This window comes from Laccaria bicolor, genomic scaffold (assembly GCF_000143565.1).
Source record: "Laccaria bicolor S238N-H82 LACBIscaffold_3 genomic scaffold, whole genome shotgun sequence".
Taxonomy (NCBI): Eukaryota; Fungi; Basidiomycota; class Agaricomycetes; order Agaricales; family Hydnangiaceae; genus Laccaria; species Laccaria bicolor.
In genome coordinates this window covers 2612898-2625423 of record NW_001889874.1, presented here as the reverse complement: position 1 = coordinate 2625423, position 12526 = coordinate 2612898, and the positions used below count along the sequence as shown (strand labels likewise).

Below are 12526 nucleotides of genomic sequence, written 5' to 3'. Positions count from 1 at the left end.
ATATCTTTGTTGACTGGAACCCTCAACGAATTCTCTCGCATCGCTGAACACTTGAAGAGATCGGAGCTGAAGTCGAATGCCAACGGAAGGGATCACCGATGACACCCAATTTTCATCTCAAGAGGAGGATTCCTCCTCCACAGGCCCACCCACGCGCGAGGAGCTCCTAACCCGCTACCCAGCAAAGTTCACCTGGAACCAGTTGAAGACGTTCGTAAACTCTGGGTGAGTTTCTTCTAAACTATCCGAGTCTCAATGTAACTCTCTACTACCCATTACATAGTGATCTTGGTCTGCTAAAACGCGACCGCAAACTGCAGAAACGCTACGATGACTGGGTGGCGGGGATAGTCAAGCAACACGGATCTATGGGTGAGTGTGGCATATGCATGTTGCTTTGAATCGACCGACGTAAATCATGGTTGAACGCAGTCAACTACCTTTTGAACTACCGTTTGCAATGGGGTAAAACGGACGCTCTGTCCCTGTTGACCTCTTCCCTCAATGAAGAAGCGTTCGACGAGCCAACTACCAACGGTCACACCTCCGTCGTCGAAACTCCATATTTCTGCGTCGAGACGCCCCGGCAGTTCATCAGCGTCATCCAGAACGACTGGCCCTACTCCGGTCCGTCCACTCCCTCGCATCCCTCCAACTAACTAAAAAATCCCACAAGTCCCCCCAGAAGTCGAACACACCCTCATATGGACAAAACGCCCCATCTACCACCCCTCCCTCGTCGCCGATTCCGTGAAACCCCGCATCGAGCAAGACGGGCTATGGGGTTTCACAGGAACTTTATTCCCGCCCCCATCGCCATCTACCCTTCCTTCGTGCCTCCCCGCGCTGGCGGAGTGGGGCATCACGATTGATAGTCTTGTTAGGTGGGCGCCTGGGACGGAGGAGGAGGATGTGTTGGTGAGGAGGGCGGGGAAGGAGGTGGATAGGTATGTTAAGATGAGGTGGCGAGAGGGGGAGTGGGAGACGGCGTGGTTTGTGAACCCTCCTGTGGGTTGATTTTATGGGAATGTGTTGCTTACCGTTGGCTTACCGTTCTTTTTTTTTTTTTTTGCAGAGATTACAGAGCGTTCCGGGTCTAGCGCATATTCATGTTTTTGCACGTAGATTGAAGCAATTGGCTTGATACCTGCTTCTTAGATTCCTTACACATAAAAATTACTTTGTAGACTTAGCCTGTCCACTTTAACTTTGCTTTAACTTCAATTTCGTGGCGCGTCGCGTGTCACGTGAGAAACATCTTCTCGACCACCATGTCGACAACTCCCAGTGAACCTCCTCCTCCTTCCCAGCAACCTTCTCCAATCCCCTTGCCTTCTCGAGTCCCGCCACCAACAGGGAACATCGTTTATGATTCACTAGAGGCGAGTCCGACTTGACCTCACCTCAAGCAACCTACCCTAATTGACTGTCGCGGTAGAGTGTGAAACATATAACGGAAATTCCATGTTCCCGGAATAGCTTGTTGAGTGGGATTGCTAGCGGTGTTGGGATAGGTGTCATTCGAGGATTGTCGACTGGTTCGTTCCATGCTTCCTTCCAACATCATCATGAGAAAACCTGAACACCACATATACTTACTTCAGGTCGTATGATAGCGGGACATTGGGCCATCGCGACGTTCAGTATTGTTTCACTCGGGACGTGGTATGTGATTTGTTCTAGGGTGATATACACTATTTTCCGATAATAAAAAACTGGTTATACATAGGCATCTATGCCAAAAGCAAATTGCTGATGAGCGGAAGAAGGTCGCCAAAATTATTGAGAACATGCCGCAGCGTAGCGTAAAACAGGCTGTGGAGGAGACGAAAAGCTCAGTTACCCAGTCACCTGCGTAAACTGTAGGCCTGGGGGGGGGGGGGAGGAGAGGGAATGAAAACCAGAAGCAGACTCCATTCTACGTGCGGTATGCCGTTCGAGGGGTATAGCGGAGGATCCAGACCGGTTACCGATCCCTCTGCGACGGTGCTGATGGATGATCAGCTCCACTCTGAATCCCAGACGTTCTTATCCCAGTTCTCCACAAGAGTTGGGTCGTCCTGTTGGGGGAAGGTGCATCATGTACGCATTCGTGCTCTAGCTATGGGACTTACCTTGTATTTAGCTTGGAACTGTGAAAAGCCACCTTGGAGTACGATGACTTCGTGGTCGATGTCTTTGCCGATATTGGACCGCGTTTCTTCATATATCTGTGAAGATAAACCTTTCGACTCGATTTTTGGTTACGATATTCAAGAGGGACGGACGTACGCGGGCAGCCTTTGGTCCTCTTGTCAAAGATTAGTTGGGCGTCGTCGAGAAATATTGGGAAGCATACCGAGCTTGGGAGAAAGCACAGTGGAAGATAACGAGAGGGACCTCCTTAGTCTGTTTCACCAAGCCGTCGACGTTCATCAAGAACTTTGATGAGGGTTGGTTGAGGCTCCCTTTGATGTTTCCCCCGGCGTAATCGTCGTCCCGGACGTCGACTACGAGAAAATCCTTTTCTGGGACCTTGCCCTCGGATTTCATGAGCTGCGCAAGTTGCTTTGACGTGTGTCAGTTGAAGATATCATGTTGGATGTGTGATTTCTCACATCTGCAGTGATATATCTCATGGCTTTGATGCTTTCTGTGATGATCGATCTGGATAAGACGTTGATCATAAGAAAGTAATAAACAGGTGCATTAGATAAGATAAACGTTGGACGGAAACGTGGGTGAGAGTGCCGGAAGTACCCGGGTATTATTCCCACGATATGTTCCTAAGAATTTTGCACGTCAACTTTGCTTTCAACCGTCACCGTTGTTACTCCACTCCAACTCTCATCCATACATCATGTCTCTCCCTCAACCTGTCCCCCCCTCATGGAAGGTTACCAAATTTTTCATTCCTTCATTTTTCTTTGTTACTCATCGTTGAATAGGATCTCGGCAAGTCCTCTAGTGACTTGCTCGGAAAAGACTACCACTTCCACGGAACCGCCCTCGAAGTCAAGACACAAACGCCCTCCAACGTCGCCTTCAAGGTCGCCGGTACCCGCGACTCAAAGACCGACGCCATCCACGGCGACATTGAAGCCAAGTGGACCAACAAGGCTCATGGGCTCACTTTCACCCAGGCCTGGACCACCTCCAACGTCCTCCGCAACCAGATCGAGGTTGAGAACCAAGTCGCCAAGGGCCTTAAACTTGATCTCCACACTACTCTTTCCCCGGAGAAGGGCCACAAGACTGCTGTTATCAACTCTGTTTACAAGCAGTCTGGCTTCCATACCCGTGCTTCTCTTGACGTTTTCAAGGTCCGCCCGTTTGTTAACAAACATACTGAGTTACCCCGAAATTGACTTTTGAGTGGTTTGTAGGGCCCCACTTTCACTGCTGACACTGTTTTGGGCCGTGATGGGTTCCTTATTGGTGCTGAGGCTGCTTACAACGTCACTGAGGGCAACATTACTCGTTATGCTGCTGCTCTTGGTTATAATGCGCCTGAATACGCTGTGACCGTTCATGGTCTTAACAACTTGAAGACTTTTACTGCTAGCTACTACCACCGTGTGAGCCGTGACGTCGAGGCTGGTGCCAAGGCTGTGTATGACTCCAAGTCTACTCATGGTGGCGTTGCGCTTGAAGTCGGTACCAAGGCGTACGTATATGCGCGTTTTTTGGGGGATTACATAAATGAACTGACGTTTTTGTTCGTTAGTCAACTTGACTCTTCCGCCTTTGTGAAAGCCAAGATCAACAACTCTGGTGTCGTTGCTTTGGGTATGCGTTTTTTTTTCTTCTAGTAAAAATGAACTGTATTCATGCGCGCTTGAATAGGTTACACACAGACCCTCCGTCCTGGTGTCAAGGCCTCGTTCGGTGTTGCTCTCGACACGCAAAAGTTGAACGATCCTTCCCCTGTTGGCCCTTCGCACAAGGTTCGCCTCTATTTTCTATTTTGTACTCGAATATTTTCTTATGACTTTTATTTTACACAGGTCGGTGTTAGCTTTGTGTTTGATTCATGAATTGGATGGAGGGTGAGCTGGAAGGTAGTTTTGCGTTGACTTAGAATGATGATGTTGTATCGTTGTTGAATGGCGTGATTACCTTGTGATGATTCCTTGAGTGTATGCGAACGTTGAACGGCGACCGTCATCGTCTTTTGATATGGCGAAACTCGTGACTGTATCATCGATGGACAAAGTCAAGACCAAGTTGCTCGTTACATAACTTTTGCGTCGATCTCAAATTTCCTTCAAACATAACTCGCTTAATCACTAACGCCACCGCTCTGCTGTCACTCTTATGGTCAATTCTTCATCGTCCGTACGATCTGCCTCTCCACCACCTCTCAAACGCGCTAGACGTGGCCAAACACCCGAGCAACCAACCAACGGTTCCCAAAATTACGCCAGCAGCAGCGGTAGTGGCAGTGGCAGTACCTCCAATCTCCCCCCGCTCTCTCTATCCATTCTCGGCGTCGAGCCTCTCGATGAATTCATCAAAGAAATCGCAGACTTCATCCATCATATGATCGCGACGCGCCCTGATCACCTCCATGGACATGTCGAGGTCGAGGCGAAGGTGGGCGTGTTGAAGGACCGGATTTCCGGCCAGAGGGTGGCGTTGCCTGTTCTTGTTGAGACTAGTACGTGCTTTGCGTACGCATCAATTATGTTTTTTGAATTTTTTTTTTACGTTAGTACTTGCGCCGGAATCATTGGATCTGCGGTTCGAGTCGAATATGTCTGTTGTAAGTTCTCGCCCCTCAACAGCGGGCTCTTGATTGACAACTGTGTCTACATGTAGCACCAACACAAACACTTCAACAGTCTCTTAAACAACCTCAAAACCACCTCTGCGCAACCATCACACCCCGCCAGCCCGCTCGGATACAGCCACCTCTACCTCGTCGACTCGTTCTACCCATCCGACACGAATGACCGCGACAAAATAAGGGTAACGCGCGATGAGAAGACCGGCACGGTTATTGAGTGTATGCGTAAGATTAGGCTTGGGGATCTGAATGTGTATAGCCCGAAACGGGCGGCGGATTGGAGGGTTAGTGTTAATTTGGAGGTACCAAGTGCGTTTGGGAAGTTTTTTTTCGGGTGGTGAGAGGTGCTGATTGGGTGTGGTTGGGTGTAGCGCAACATCCGCTTGGGTCACCGACGCATACGAGGAGGAAGGATAGGATGAGTTATTCGCATGAGGAGTTTATTATTGATTTGACGCAGGTTACGTCGACGATGTCGCCCAACGCTCCCGTGTGTTCTCTCTCTTTTTATATTTTCGATCTTTGTTTGGAGGCTGATGCGTGAATATGAATAGCCACAAATTTCTCATGAACTAGAACTGGAGATTGCACGTTCGGATCTGTTGTTGGCTACTGCGGCGAAGCGGAATGATATCAGCGTCTCTGAACATGAACGATGTGCCTTTGATGAGCTCATTCGCGCGTTTGTGAATAATGCGCGGATTTTGGTTCGCAATTCTAGCGAGGGGTGGCAGTAGGATCGATCTTTCTCCATGTTATTTATTTCGTCCTAATCCATCCTGCATATGCATATGCTTATCTCGTGTATCTATAATTGTGTCGAAGCGATGTAATAAAATCATTGCAAGAGACGTCAATCACATCCCAACAACCTCCACCAAATCTCCTTCCTCCAAATCCCAATCTCCAATCTCAGCCTCGTTATCCAACTTCTCACCATCCACGCAAAGCCTAGGATCTTTCTCAGTCGGCGCGCCCCATCCATTTCCCTTCTTCTTGCCGCCCTTCTTGGGGGGTGCGCTGCTCTTCGTCTTCGCAGCATCTCCAAAGACGGCAGGATACTGGTCCGCCACACCAGCTTTCTTCAAGAACGCCTTGACGATCGCCCCGCACTTGGTGGTAGGCCGAACGATAAGCGTGATATTTTTCTCCCCCGTCGTAACGGAACGTAAGATCAGCTTAAATTTATCGCCGTCTGCTTCTGACTCTGCGTCGGATTCTTGGGTTTGTGGGGGCTGTGATGCTGTGGTGGGTGGGGAAGATGCGTCGTCTGAATCGTCATCTGATATTTCGACGACTCGGGAGTTAGAGGTGGTGGTGGTGGTGGTGGTGTCGAGTAGGGAAGAGGTTGTTGTTGAGGTGTGCGGGTTACGCCGTATGTAGTCGTATGTCGTCTTGTCGCAGGCAGCTGAGAGTGATTGTGAGTGGGGTGAAAATGGGGGAGGGAATCGACTGACCCATCTCGGCGGCTCCCCGCATCTTCAGTGTTTGTGGAGTCACCGAAGAAAATATTCGTTTGTCCCGGTAGGTCATGATGAGGGAGTCGACGAGGATACATGCGTCTTCCGCTGCAGCTTCAAACAGCTCGCGGAAATCGTCATTCTAAAATTAGGTGTGATTAACTTTTTTGCAAAGATCGGTTTTATTTAAATGGGCGCGCACCCTGTTCATCTTGTATTGCCACACTTCTTTCTTGCCAGTTTCGTTGAGCGGATGTGGCTGCCAATTCACGGTCAAGATAATTTCCTCGTTGGGTTCAAATAAGGATGGTGAAGGAGCGAGATGGGATTGAGAAGTGATGGATTTGGCGATGCGTTCGAGTTCTGGGTCGAGCACGATCGTGTCTGTTGAGTCGTCGCAATCGAATGCAGTTGGGGACGCGTGTCGTGGTGCTGCGCCGAGGGCCTCTCTGCAATGAAATGAAATGAGACGTAGTTGAAAGAAAGGTGGGGAAGGAGGACTGACCGGACTATGCTCCGAGCATGCTGGATTTGGTGCTGTGGAAGCGCTGGGGGCGGTGTTATGGACCGTGAGCGACTGCGTTGTCTCCGGCGTTTCCCAAGGCGGGCGCGGTTTGATGTTGAGGAGGTACCGACGATTTCAATGCCGTCGTCTGAATCGTCTGACAGATCGGCGGATAGTAACCTGAGGTTACATTCATTTAATGAATATCGTCGGAAAGGCATGCGTGCATTCGTCAATATCTCACCGAATTGCATTGGCCTTCTGCCACTTCGGTTTATTCAGTTGATCGGCCTTCTTGGTGCGCTTCCTCGGTGTAGCTTCATCATCGCTGTCCGAGTTGACAACAAGTTTAGTTTCTATAGTAGACTTCAATACCCGTTTGATATTACACAGCAAAACACCACACACCCTTATTGAGCTCCTCCAGCTTCTGCCAGGTCTTCACTGACCGATTCCGATTCTTCAAGAACATATCATCCTCGTCGTCCACCTCACTCGACAGTGGTATCCGTGACGACGACGACGACGCTCCTGGCTTGCTCGACGGTCCCGCGACAGCATTTGCAGGCTTCGCTTTCGGCTTGGGCCTTGGCTTCGGACGCGGTTTTGCAATATTGGTATCTGCCATTTCAAGTGGCATAAAACAGGTATTTATCCGTGGGAAACTTGTATTTTTGGAGAAGGTCATTCATCGGTCACGTGCTCTCCATTCTTTCCTTTCAGATGGCGTCCGACTCGACACTGATCTTCAAACGCAAGAAAGCTAAATCGGCTCAGAGAACGAGGGATGCGTCGCCGGATAATGACTCGGCGACGACTGCGCAGGGAACTGGAGACGAATCTCCCAGCATTTTGGCGACGAAGTTGAAGAACAAGGTTAAGAGGGCTCAACCAAAATCACGGTTGAGCTTTGGAGGTGCGGACGATGAGGTTTGCGTTTGACTGACTTTTAGGGCTGATTCTAATGATATGGGTAATTTAGGAGGGGGGTGAGGAGGTGTTCCAGGTCAAGAAGTCTAATTTGAGCAAGAAATTGGCTTTGGGAACTCATCCGGCGTGGGTGGTTTCTTTCGTTGTGTTCACGTATTTTGCTAACATATTTTGTAGTACTGTTGCTTTAAACTCTTCGATATCTACAAGCCGAGGACCGACCTATGATCAAACATATCTCAACCAGCTGAAAGCCAGCACGCCAACATCGCGTCCTCGTCTGGCAGATGATGCATACGATGCTGATACGTCCATGAACATCGATGTTTCCTTGAATGACATGGACGTGGACATTGGTCGGTATCTCTGCTTCAACAAGTATAAAACGATATTCATTCACATTTAGATGACTCGGCTTCTTTCAATCTCCCATCCGAGTCATCGATAAAGGTAGCTAAAGAGAAGCGGGAGCGGCTTCGGAAGACACAAGCGGCTGGAGAAGAAGACTTTATCTCGTTGTCCCTTACTCGAAGGGCTGACGAACCTCCCGGTCCACATCCTGAAAGTCGATTGGTGCGAGAAGAAGACGAACTCGGTGAAGGCGAAGATGGCACGTAAACATGATCTCACTACTTTCGAGATATCTTATGCTCAACTTTATCTTTCAGAATTTGCGGAGTACACTAGTGCTCAGGAACGAATAGCGTTGGGTAAGAAGTCCAAGAAATTAGAGGCTAGCAAACGTCGTGACAACATGAAGGAAATGATTGCTGATGCGTGCGTATGCATATAAACTGGTTTCTTGTTTTCGATTCACCTTTATATGTTTAGGGAGGAGGAAGATGAAGAAACTATGGAATGGGAACAAGAGCAGCTGCGACGCGGAGGTCACCAAACGCCGGAGCCCTCAGCACCATCCAAAGTTAAAGAGGCCTATAAACCTGCACCAAGTAATTTTTGTTCCATTCTTCACCGTCCTGGTTCTTACAAAGTTCCAGTTCCCCTCGCCACCCCATTGCCTACGCTGAACACAGCTCTATCCCGGTTGACTCAACAATTCACACAACTGACGACCTCTCACGCCCAAAACACTGCTGCCCTTGAAACCCTTGCACAGGAACGAGACGAAATAGATACACGGGAAAAGGAAATGAGGGATATGGTTGGTAGAGCTGAAGAAAAGTCGTCATGGTTTGGAAGTTTCAAAGAGTGGGTGGAAGGCGTTGCAGGGTTTTTAGATGAAAAGGTAATTCTTAAAGACGGCTCACCTGCTGGAATTCCACTCACCACAAACCACTAACAGTATCCGTTGCTCGAAAAGCTAGAAGAAGAGCATTTGTCATTGCTTCAGGAGCGATCTGATTTAGTCTGTCAGAGACGGCAGATGGATGATGAGGATGATCTAACTATCTTCCTCGGTCCACTGCCCACGCCTGTCGCCAAGCCTGAGTTGGAAGAATACGACGAGCTAGGTCGAATTATCCCAAAGCCCAACGCGGCTTTCGCTCGACGAGAGCGTCGAACTGCACGCCTTTCCCGTCGTCAGGTGCGTCAGCAACGAAGCAGGAAAGCAGAACTTGAAGAAGGATATTCTACGGATTCTTCGCTCCCTCCTCCAGACGCCTCAGCGTACTCGTCTGCTATAGCATCGCTAGCTTTGCGGACCAAGGAGGTTCTCGCCGATGTCAGAGCAGATGAGTTTCGCGATCCCGGAAAGGGTCGTTGGAGCGTATGGAGGGAAAAATACAGCGATAGTTATATTGGAGCATGGGGTGGTTTGGGCGTCGTTAGCGTCTGGGAATTTTGGGTCAGATTAGAGCTTATAGGTTGGGATTGTGTTGAGGTGCGTCGTGTTGATGTCTCTCAGCGAACATTTCTAAAATGTCTGTTTCGTCTAGGATTCAAGAAGTCTGCATGATTTCAAGTGGTACAAAGGGCTTTATGAATATTCCAGACCTGGAAATGGTGATCCGCATGAAAGAGAGCTGGGACCTGATGGGGACCTGGTGGTTTCTATGATCTCCACCGCTGTCATTCCCAGACTCTGTAAACTTGTGGAAGGTGGAGCCTTCGATGCATATTCCGAGCAACATGTTCGCAGGATGGTTGACTTGGCAGAGGAGGTTGAGGCAAGCGTTGAAACGGGAAACATGAAGTTTCAGGTACGCAATTCTCAGCCCGTCAAAAAAATTTGAACCCTCATTTTGTGTACTTACAGACCCTTCTAAAATCCGTGATCACAAATTTTGAAACAGCGATCATAGGCACCGAAGAGCTACTTGTCAAGTTCAACTCGGTGCAACAATCCATAACCCCGTTCGATCCTGAGTCGATACCCGCTCGTCAACGTTTCCTAGCACGCCGGGTCAAGCTTTTGAAAAATATGTTGCGTTGGAGGAAGTATACAGGAGAACGATTTGGCGTTGGCATGCTCATGAGCAGACTTGTTGAAAGATGTGTGTCTGGTGTCGCAGAGAGCGGATGGGAGGTCGGTGGCGAAGATGTTGCCAAAACCGTTTGTCTTCTCTTCCATCACAAGCTTCTTCCGGTGTTTAAACGGTTTTATCAGGTCGTGTCTCTGTTGCCCGGCGAGCTGGTACCACCCCAATTGAAACAAAGGTTGACATCTCGATAGTAGCAACGTGAACACCCTTGAACGATGTTCTGGTTAGAATTTCTTTCAATTGAGCCCTTATGGGCATCAGGCCTCGCTCACGTCACTTGCCCAAGGGTCGGCCCTATCAGTCATGTGTGCACATCTGTCGAGAGTCGAGAGCGAACGACCTTCGTCGTACAAAGGAAATGGCAGCGGTGACCCTGTTTTCATTCACCGCGATCCCCACGCCGTTCACCTCTACATCGCTCTCGGATATTAATACCTGAAGCCTCTATGACCCACACAACCTATGATCTCCGTCATAATCTCGCTGTGTGTTGGCTCGTTCCGCTGTCAGATATTTACATGTATTTTTGTGTATAGAATGATCGTCTCCTCAAGCGTCACAATTTTTAAAAGGCTGGTTGACGAGACTAGGACAAATCCAGAAGGCAAGACGCCGCAGGTATTTAGGGTGCGGCAACATCGGAAAACATATCAACTCGCCATTTGTAATTCCGAAACATGCCCGAACACCCTCTTTCAACAATGCAACGATGTCTTCTGCCTGCTAAACAAGGACGCTGAACTTGCAACGCTGCGCCTCAAGTTCATTTTAGTTGGCATGTCCCTCTTTCAATGGATCGACGCTCTGGACCCACAGACAATTTTGCAACAATATATCTATGAGCATCTCCGAGTTCCAGTGGCCTAACTATGCCACCTTGTTCAGAAGCTCCCATGTTGACAGACGACCTTAACTTCTCTGGTGGCGACATCGTACTGGCCGTTCGGGACAGTAAATACCGCGTTCACAAGGCGGTTCTCGGCAGCCGCTCGGCCATCTTGGCAGAACTCTCCCTATCAGCGCCACAGCAGACTTATGGGGGCGACAAACTCCCAACTGTGCAAATCTACGAGGACCACGCACATTTTGCTCTCCTTTTGCATGCATTGTATGATCACGAGTAAGTATTTTGCGTGCTTCAAACGAAAGTATTGAACCCTTACGCGAACCCTTTAGCATAGAGAAATACCTGGTGGAGCACCGAAGGATTATCGGAGAGCTCGCCTTCGGTGTTATGGGTCTCGCGGAAAAATACAACGTCTCTAAAGCGAAAGAAATTCAAGCCAAATTTCTTCCACTCATCAAGAGCGACTGGCCCAGCACCCTCACAGGTTGGGATTCCCTCGAACGCCAGATCAGTCTGAAAGCAGCAGAACTCGACAACATAGACGCACTACATACTCTAGACAAAATATATCCAGAACCGGCGTGCGTCATCCAGTTCACTCACTCGCGTGGGTTCAGCTTGGGGTCTCCTGCCCCATCCATCCCAGACTATCTACCCGCAGCATTCTACCATCTTGCACGCCTTCCTCCTCATGCTGATCCCGATGATATTTCGCTACAAATCGAGGATTTAGCTGAGGGTCTGCGGACGGCGCGGAAAAAACTCTTGTCCAACCGAGACATGATTTGCCTCCTACATGGCTTGCACCATATTCGGGCTGTTGCAGGGCGCATCGCGTGCGTTGATTTTCCGAAACGCGCTCGCGGCTTTTCTGGCGCTACCGAAGAGGAGAAAGCGGTGATGTTGAATTGGTGGCACACAGTTGGGGCTGAGAAACTCGTAGGCCCACAGCAACGGGATTTAGTTGGGGGCTTAAAATTCTTGATCGATGCGCTTGGGGAGGGTGGGGCTGATTCAGACGCATGTTCGGCGGTGCTTCGCAAAGGAATTGCGTTGCCATATCGCAAAGCCATGCGAGACTTTCTAAACAAAGAAAGAGAAGAGTTCTGGAGTTCGCTGAAGGAGTATTTCGCTCTTTACGCCTTTTTCTCTTGATTTTTGTATCGAACCATGTTTATTTCGTTCAAAGATTTTGGTGTTCATGAGGAACGGTGACGGATCCCTTCAAGATCCCTTGCAACCTTTTTTTTTGTGCCTAAGTGTTGCAAACCGCTGTCTAAAGCCCCAACGAGAAGGAAGAAGCCTCTGTGGATATTTGAGAGAATGTAGACCAATGTGGATATATATTTTACTTCAGGAAAAACTGTCGGGAAACATTATTATGAAATTTCAAGTTGGTGCTTTGACAGCCTCATGTTACCCGTTGGCATTGAACCCGTTGGTTACCCGCATCGAATAATCAAAACTGGGTGGAGAGTCGCAAAACTTTTTCTTAACAAAGGTGCATACTTATGTTAAACACTAGGGAGAAATTTGAGCCTATCGGTTGCGCAATTCTAGTATGAGAAGGAT

General features: G+C 49.0%; 6 protein-coding genes across 6 annotated transcripts; 4 read left to right on the top strand and 2 right to left on the bottom strand.

Annotated features, from left to right (window-relative positions):
• Positions 1–76: 76 nt before the first annotated feature.
• LACBIDRAFT_309268 (uncharacterized protein) lies at positions 77–1144 on the top strand (the record flags this gene model as incomplete). The annotated part of the gene is made up of 5 exons (XM_001876291.1): positions 77–225; positions 284–372; positions 433–627; positions 677–1008; positions 1076–1144. 5 exons carry the CDS (start codon positions 77–79, stop codon positions 1142–1144), a joined length of 834 nt encoding a protein of 277 aa, XP_001876326.1.
• Positions 1145–1436: 292 nt separating this feature from the next.
• On the bottom strand, positions 1437–2632 carry LACBIDRAFT_292636 (uncharacterized protein). The gene is made up of 7 exons (XM_001875883.1): positions 2598–2632; positions 2339–2547; positions 2272–2290; positions 2115–2210; positions 1740–2060; positions 1604–1672; positions 1437–1532 (listed from the first exon to the last, which is right to left on the bottom strand). The coding sequence occupies exons 1-5, from the start codon at positions 2616–2618 to the stop codon at positions 2001–2003; spliced, it is 405 nt and encodes a 134-aa protein (XP_001875918.1). The 5' UTR covers positions 2619–2632; the 3' UTR covers positions 1437–1532; positions 1604–1672; positions 1740–2000.
• A 180-nt stretch (positions 2633–2812) lies between these two features.
• LACBIDRAFT_182555 (uncharacterized protein) lies at positions 2813–4105 on the top strand. Its single transcript, XM_001876290.1, has 6 exons — positions 2813–2875; positions 2928–3302; positions 3366–3646; positions 3707–3768; positions 3826–3926; positions 3987–4105. The coding sequence occupies exons 1-6, from the start codon at positions 2840–2842 to the stop codon at positions 4014–4016; spliced, it is 885 nt and encodes a 294-aa protein (XP_001876325.1). The 5' UTR covers positions 2813–2839; the 3' UTR covers positions 4017–4105.
• Positions 4106–5625: 1520 nt separating this feature from the next.
• Positions 5626–7361, bottom strand: LACBIDRAFT_309263 (uncharacterized protein; the record flags this gene model as incomplete). Its single annotated transcript, XM_001875882.1, has 6 exons — positions 5626–6176; positions 6226–6370; positions 6431–6677; positions 6734–6913; positions 6978–7089; positions 7142–7361. 6 exons carry the CDS (start codon positions 7359–7361, stop codon positions 5626–5628), a joined length of 1455 nt encoding a protein of 484 aa, XP_001875917.1.
• A 95-nt stretch (positions 7362–7456) lies between these two features.
• Positions 7457–10298, top strand: LACBIDRAFT_309262 (uncharacterized protein; the record flags this gene model as incomplete). Its single annotated transcript, XM_001876289.1, has 10 exons — positions 7457–7663; positions 7716–7789; positions 7841–8019; positions 8070–8273; positions 8332–8440; positions 8495–8909; positions 8967–9506; positions 9562–9825; positions 9882–10178; positions 10233–10298. 10 exons carry the CDS (start codon positions 7457–7459, stop codon positions 10296–10298), a joined length of 2355 nt encoding a protein of 784 aa, XP_001876324.1.
• Positions 10299–10976: 678 nt separating this feature from the next.
• LACBIDRAFT_292631 (uncharacterized protein) lies at positions 10977–12155 on the top strand (the record flags this gene model as incomplete). The annotated part of the gene is made up of 2 exons (XM_001876288.1): positions 10977–11227; positions 11284–12155. 2 exons carry the CDS (start codon positions 10977–10979, stop codon positions 12107–12109), a joined length of 1077 nt encoding a protein of 358 aa, XP_001876323.1. The 3' UTR covers positions 12110–12155.
• Positions 12156–12526: the final 371 nt, after the last annotated feature.